At 36.9% G+C, this 8,142-nt stretch overlaps 1 protein-coding gene across 1 annotated transcript; it reads left to right on the top strand.

Annotated features, from left to right (window-relative positions):
* Positions 1-504: 504 nt before the first annotated feature.
* Positions 505-4,671, top strand: LOC120326505 (uncharacterized). Its single transcript, XM_039392824.2, has 4 exons — positions 505-674; positions 1,085-1,382; positions 1,589-2,277; positions 4,405-4,671. The coding sequence occupies exons 1-4, from the start codon at positions 591-593 to the stop codon at positions 4,669-4,671; spliced, it is 1,338 nt and encodes a 445-aa protein (XP_039248758.2). The 5' UTR covers positions 505-590.
* The last annotated feature ends 3,471 nt before the right edge of the window (positions 4,672-8,142 follow it).

Here is an 8,142-nt window from a genome sequence, read left to right as displayed (position 1 = left end):
GGGTTTGAACACGAGTTGGCAGCACAGATAACCTCATTGCGTTAAACAGACGATCATAGCGCACAAACTTAATCACAATGCATTGCAAACAGAAATATCGTCTATCAAATGATAGACCAAGCATAATAAATTGGTTTGAAACTTATCAGACTCAGTCGAAACTTCCCAAAACTTATCTTATTATGTGGTATTCAGTTAAAACTTCAGTAAAATAACACTCTTTGATGTTATACCTCGCTCCTTTGGCCGACCCAATATCTTCATTTGTTGTGATAAGTGACGATTATCGCCCTTTTTGTCACTTTTCGTTGGTCTTATGTAGGATAGAGCGTAAATACATTGTCTGGGATGTTTGTAAAAACAATCCCGTATAATGGGAAATACCAAATATATACGGGAAATTTTTCGAATGAATGAATCAAAGATGCTGGTGAGACTAAACTTGGAAATCCAACTAACAGAGTTCCATCGCAGGCTGTAGTGCTAGGTGCGCACACGATCAATATTATTTCTTTTAAAATTCTTTTTATAATTAGTTTCGAGAGACTGGTTATTTTGACGTCATAATGTTCAACTGAGATCTCAGTTGCATGGTATTTAATAAATTTAAATGTCATAATTATCAAAGCATGAGTTGCTGCGAAGACAGCGAAAGAGAAAAGATCGTAATCGAGGTAACTTTATTATTTTAGCTAACAATTATTAGTTGTTTTTCATTTAAAATTTGTTTCAAAGAAAGATCATAAACGCAAACATATAAATAGCCGGTAACCTAAACTCAAAACAAGTAGTATACATTAGATCTAATTGAATGTTATTCAAACAAACTAGGCATTGTAAACTTACTGGATCATATTAGATTTTTAAAATCATTTTTTGAAAATTATGTAATTATCTTCTAGCGCCATACAGTGTAGGAAAGTGAATTATGTAGTCATGTTGACTTCAAAGAGTACATGTATTCTACGCGCCAGTGGTCAAGTTATTGAGATAATTCATTTTGCCTTATTGTTAGAAATTTCAAATTTTCTTATTAATAACAGTACCTGAAAATGGAAAAAGTGTTTTGCAATTTTTATTTCAGTCAAGGAACGTTTTGAACTTTTTGATGGAAAGAATAAGAAGAAGTGCCACTGATATTGACTCTGGAATTGACAATGAATATGACGATATATCTAGGTGCTTGAAGATAAGCAGTAACAATTCATCGAAACCTATATTGCAAAAGTACAGATCCACCTTCTTAAAAAAGGCGAAATCAATCCAAAAATCTCCCTCTCTTGCATTACTATATTGGAAAAGATGGCGAAGAAGATTTGTTAAAAAATCGATTTTATGTCTCATGGGACAGAAACGCAATAAAGATGCAACGTTGTTTAATTGTAAGTTCAATGTTAAAACAATTGATAAGTAAGTGAATCAGTATCGAAATAAAGGTCTCACAACTCATAAGTACAAATAATAGATGTGTCTTCTTCGTACAACCGTAAAAGTTTCAACTTCAACCAGTACTAGCTTCATAGAATGTAACTGCTTTTGCCTGTAGGATGCTATTCATATGTAATTTAGTTGAAGTTTTTTGTTTTAGCTTGCAAAAGTTCAAAGAGGAAGTATGTGAGACGGAATTCGAACCGAAGAGTTGAAAATCACGATTACTCTCGGGAGCGTCGACGCACACATCGTGCGTGCAGAGGAGGTCGGGGTAAACGAAAGAGAAAATCTAACGAAGTAACTGATTTTCTGAAGAACTCAAATCAGTGGGATGCCGTTAGGGTTCTTAATGAGAAGTCGCGGCGGAATAAAATAGATTTTAGTGCCAAAGGAAAGAATACGAAAGAGAAAATGGCCTTGGAAAGTTCCACAAGGAAACAGACAAACAGGATATCTAAATACGAAATCAAGTCCGAATGTGGTCAATGGGATGAACATGAAAATAAGCGTACCAAAGACAACTCGAGTGCAAGACGAAAGTACGCAAATCCCGGGGTGCCAAGTGAATTTTCTATCAAAATGAAATATTCTGCTTTAACTAAGCTTGAGCAGGAGCGCCATAGGACGGATGTGAATCAAATGAAAAACATTCGATGTAAAAAAGAAAGTGTTAGAAACAGAAACCCAGAGGAATTTGAAACAAAACGTCAGGGTGCAAACAGACAACTACTGACAAAATCAAATCCCACTGATGCAAATACGGAGAACGAAAGTTATCTTCATGATATATTCGTTTCAACAGGAGCAATATTTGATCCAAGTGTAACAGACATTGACACATCACCGGTAAATATTATTGTTATTTATGAGCCTGACCCAACACGATTTGAGACAATAACCAAATTTGTGCTTGTTGGAAAGGGAGTATATCCAAAATTACCACATAGGTCTACTGTTCTATGGACGAATTGCATATATGCTTACCAAAGATACATATCAGAAAACAGACACACTCTCAATATAGTCGAAGAAGCTTATTGTGCCAATTGACGGGAATACTATTTTGACATTTGACCTTAGTATCGATACTAGTATAGATTTTGTACAATGTATTTGAAAACTGCTCTCTTAATATTAATACTATAGATCCATAGGACCTTTCCCCGAGCATCGACTTCCTTGTTTACTTCGTGACATTGGCCAATCAGCAAGATGCACAAAGTGACATAACAATGCTCGCTTTTCACATCCGCTCAGACACTTTTCTCACTCAGACCAATGAGATTAAACATTAATGTCATTGCTCAGACAGATTTTCAAGCGTGGTCGTAAACATTACTTCGTTTTCGCGTTTTTGAACTCTATTTGTTAGTTTTCAGTTGTGTTTCGGAAACTTAAATATAAATCAGATAATTCAATGATTACTCTGTCTTCCTAGGAGTTTTAATTTAATTGCAGTACTAAAAAATTAGTATAGAAATAGCTGTGATACCCTAGGCTAAAATTCTCTAACGGTAATTTTAAAAAACAGATTGTTGTATGCGAATTTAGGGATGGGACGAGTCCGGCATTACAGAGATTCGACGGATCCGAGTAATAGGTCAAGGACTCGAATCGAATCCTTCGAGTCCGTGACGTCACAATGTAAAAGTAGAAAAACACGTTTTTGAACATACTACAGCATCGCGCGCTCACAAACATACGTCGTAGCTCATATTTTACTCCTAATGGTTCCGCAGATAGCTGTTGGATCAATTTAAAAATATATTTTTCTTCTTTTTTGGCGACCATAATACACTGGATTTCCAGCCCACCACCTTGCGTCGATTCTGGGCGGCTATTTAGAAATTCTTGGTGACCGTACATTTGAACCCAAGTACATTTGAACCCATGTGTATATTCGCGGGTTCAATCTATATGCGGGTGCTAAAACCCATGGGTTAGGTTAGTATGGGTTCAAATATCCGTAAAACAAAATTTTTTTCTGTAGGTGCAATATTATGCAGATGCAATCGTCGTGGGTTCAAATGTACGTGGGTTCAAATGTAATGGAACCGAAATTCTTACATGTCAATATGAAAAATAAAAAGCTTTTGACTACAATACTTTGCCATAATTTCAGATATTTCTAGCCTTAAATCTACTATGTCGCGTGCGCAAATGGTAGAGAGATGCCACTCGTCGTCAATACAATGCTTGCAATTTAGTAGTTCATGTAAACGTTCTAAAACGCTCCATGCTTTCCATTGCTCTTATTTTAGAGAAAGGATTGCACGGAATAAACACGATTTAAAGGAGGTATCGATGAGATTCCCTCATGGGTTGATCCTGCGCACATATTTTATTGTGTACCACATGTATACCAAAAAAGATAGATAGTTTGAAGGCGACTGGCGCATCATTGTTATAGGCTATCAATAGTTTTTAACTTGCGTTATATTATCTGGATATCTGTCGTCGTTTTATTAGGAGTGTTTATAATACACACGAGTGATATTGTTACATATCTAACCTTGAATTTCAACTAGTTAACGTATGTAGTGAGATTTATAGGGGTAAAATTACAAACATAGCCGTAAATAAGTAAAAACAGAATTGATTATAGACTCGGTAAAAACGACGTGGACTCGAAATCGAATCCGAGTCCAAAAAATGCCGGGATTCGACTCGAATCCGAATCCCGGCCCATCCCTATATGCGATGAATCATAATAATGGTTTGAAACACATACCCCATTTTACAGGCTCCAACTCGCAAAAGCACTCTTAAAATAGTCCCGAAAATTTTGCAATGGTAAAGTATGGGAAGAATTTTTCGGGGGTCAAAGGTTGGAAAAAGGTCCATATAATACTAACTTCACTCGGGCAATTTTTAGCTTCTAAACTCGTCCAGCAACTAGTTGTATGTGGCTGACTACGCTAAATCTAATCTACTAGTAGTTTATGGCATGAATCTGTAACTATTTATATTTAGGCAACCGTTTGCAGAAATATGGAAGATCTCGACACATTCATACGGCGGAAAGTTGATTTGCAGAATTTCATAAAAGACCACCAGCAGCAGAAGGCATATTTTAAATGGAGCGCAGAAAAATGTGCAGGAATCGAAAGTAAAAAACGATGGCGTCTACTGAGACTGCAGAAAAGGCTTCAAAAGATTAATGAAAAAATTTGTTCAATAGATGTAGAGCTTTGCCAAGAGACTATTTTATCTAATGTGCCAAAAATAGTAACGTTATGAAAATTTATTGTGCTGCGTCTATGAGTCTTGGTGGATGCTGACAAATTTTGAGTGTATCTAGCTTCCGTCATGTAAGTTTTTGATCAGTATTCCTAAGGATGAAAGCGCCTAAAACCATTTAAGCGGTGAGCATTATATGAGATTGAGTGCGAATGGCGGACGTTCGTTTTATACAAGCAGCTGAGACTCGCTAAACTGGCTGTCTAAACTCTAATGGCAAAGCACTATAGGACCGGTCGCGTCATGATTCATGAATTACACTAAACCAGGGGTGCAGAACCTTTCTTTCTTCAGACGACTGCATTACGTTTTTATAAATGTTCTACGGCCGCCAGTGAAATCGAGGTCTTTTATAAGTCATATTTAATTAATTAAAGAATTGGTGTTTATGATATATATATGTATTTTTGGTGTACGTCTAAAACGTTTATAAAACGATAGAATTTAAACAAATATACTGAACAAAAGTGTTTAAGGGTGACCAAATATTTTTATCGAATCGGAAAATTTTAATCAATGCGATATATTCGGATAGTTTAATGCTATAACTAGGGATGGCGGAATCGGGTCCGGATTCGATTACAGAATCGATTCTTCGCGGAATCGACTAGAATCGATTCCGATGCACCGGAATCGATTCTCGAGTTTGAAACTTGGATTGCAAACAATGTGTAACGTTTTGTGGCAATTTCTTCACATATATATATATGTATAAACTGCTTCACTGCTATGTTGAGTTGCTACGACACCGCAAACTTCACTATGTATATATTATAAATATCGCTAGTAGGCTTTAACGTTTATTTATTTTAAAAATCTCTGTGGGTTCTGAGGGATTCGTTTTTCTTTGTGCGGTTTTGTCTCCTGTGGCAGATTGGATACCCATACTACTTAGTTTCGGCCTTCTTTTCCGTCCAGAATTTGAACATCGCTGTCTTGCTTGGTATTGCTTGGGTGAGTATATTTTTTCGGTAATATGTCGAGGAACCGAGATTCGGAATCGAGAATCGGAATCGAAAATTTAGGAATCGGATAAGAATCGAATACTTGTAAGTACTCATACTTGGCATCCTTAGCTATAACGCGTGGTATTTTCGCAGCGCAGATGCTATTCAAGTCGCCGGTTGTTTTGGTCAGCTTGACGCCGTTATCGATTTTATGTCGGTAAACTATATTTTTGGAAATCATTCCATCTCAAAAAAAAATCGTTTTTTTGCAATCATGGGCATGTAGACGCTAAATATACTTAAAAGGATGAATTGGCAACTAAAAATAAGGGCGTGACCGCGTGAATATTAGGAATCTAAAATGGCGTTATAAAATATTAACAACATGAACGGAACACACCGTAACTTTTGCTTTCGGATTCCGCGCCAGATGTTTTTCTAACGGCGATAACGATTTCACTAGATCACAGGCATAAGAATCAAATGTAATTGGACAAATGAATTAACTCATCGCATTGGATGATAAAGACTTTTAATTTACTAATTGAAGGAAGCGAGAGTTTGTATAAAAATATGTCAAAAAGTACTCATGCAAATAGATATTTCAACCACGACGTTAGAGTGAGCACATCACTGGTTATGTTTACTTTTTGTTTTGTTTACTAAGTAAAACAGAAGCTAATCACCCCCGAAAGGGTAAATTGGCAATTTTAGGGAGTAATTCGTTCATTGTTTCAACAATTTCTTTATTATCCCCGTACTTTTGAGTAGTCATGTGGTTCCTAACGACATAATAACAATACTTCGCCGTACAAATTGTAGGGTAAAATGCTGAACTATCGCTAGTTCTTAAAGTCCGATCGGAAGATATAGGTGTTGTATCATTTTTGGTCAGAGAAAAAGTGATAACGATAAGACTCCTATGAAAGCGGTAATTGAGCTTTTGATAATTCGATTTAGGGGTAACGATATTAAAAGGTTTGTGAACCACTGACCTAAATGCTATAACACAAGCCCTGTCACACGACTTCAAATTGTTTTCACCACTTTCGTTCATCAAATTTTATTTATAATTCTACAAGTAAGCTTTGCCCGTGAATTTTACTTTCTCGTGTTTATGTACATGCTGTTTATTAATTTTTTCAGTATATTTGTCTTAATGTGTTTTCCACGTGTGTGAGTGTGGGTAAACAACGCTTGTAGCGTTCGCTATAAACCTTTCTTTAGGTTTTGCTCATTTTTCCGATCTTTTAGTCGCCCTTGTCGGTGCTTTTTATTTTGTGTTCTGTGTCGTCAGGTTTTAGACGGAAGACCAAAATAAAAGTGTATTGTATTGTAAAAAAAAAATTAGCACTGGAACCGTTACACCGACACAGTGGCGTAACAACGCAATGTGGCGTCCCTGGATCTTTGCGCGAAATGTCGCCCCTCAACACCGTCCGTAAAAGCTGAATAAAATTTCACACAACAGAAGAATTAAAGCAGTGAATAGTAAATTTTATCGAAGGTTCCAAATTCAAAGTCTAGTTTTCATTGAAGCAAATTCAGGAATTATATCGTCAAAAGATAATGTCTTGACTAAATCACTTTCAATGGGCAGTATTGCTGGCACAGACAGCCTGCTTTCTCCCATGGTCGGTCTCAAGTAAAACTTTATCAACTTAGGTTTTGACTTCGTTATTCGCAGCTTGTGAAAGAAACGACTACAGTGAGGTAAAGCTTGAGACTAAATAAGGTGTTGATTCACATAAACGATGTTTGCAAACCACTGCAGGACGTCCAGCGCTGTAGCGTCTTTTAAATGTAAAATCACTTGATTGTACTAGTGCAGTGGTACTCATCCGAAGGCTTCCTACAGGGGCCACGAAGCATTCCGAGGGGGGTCACGACGTAAGACTAATAATTCATTATATAGCGACTACGTTAGCATACTTTCCACGGCAGTTTTATTACCTGAATAGGACTATTTGCGATCACGTGGTGTATTCATTTCCTTGTGCGTGAATTGTTTGATCATAATGGAATTTGAAATCTACCAATGAAAATAGTTCGCCGGTAGGCCGTCTGGTCTAACCTACAGAATGGCAATTCCACTCGACTGCGAGATAACCTTCGCTAGCGTATCATAGACGCAATTACGAAAATGGAACTACAGTTCCGTTTTGAATGAACACATGAATAGCTGCGTTCCTGGGCCTTAAAGCACAGACAGATGTACTAACAACAACAACAGTTCCGTTGACTTTACCAAAGTAAATTGAGATGCCAGAGAATGCGATTAATGCTGCCATTGCTCGTATGTAATGAGCAATAAATCATTACGTCATCTGAACTCCAAAATACCGCGACAAAAATCACCCCCGGTGAAAGACGTTGGCATCGGTTTCTTTGCTGCCAAGTGAGTTAGATTTGACAAGAACGTACATTGGCTAAGTTCGGGTTTCTGTCGGAGCAAAAGCCAATTTTTATTACCACAAAAACAAAATTTATAAACCGTCTTGATGTTGACATTCGTCTAGCTATA

Source organism: Styela clava, chromosome 4 (genome assembly GCF_964204865.1).
Source record: "Styela clava chromosome 4, kaStyClav1.hap1.2, whole genome shotgun sequence".
NCBI classification, from domain to species: domain Eukaryota; kingdom Metazoa; phylum Chordata; class Ascidiacea; order Stolidobranchia; family Styelidae; genus Styela; species Styela clava.
This window is presented reverse-complemented; position numbering and strand designations above follow the sequence as displayed.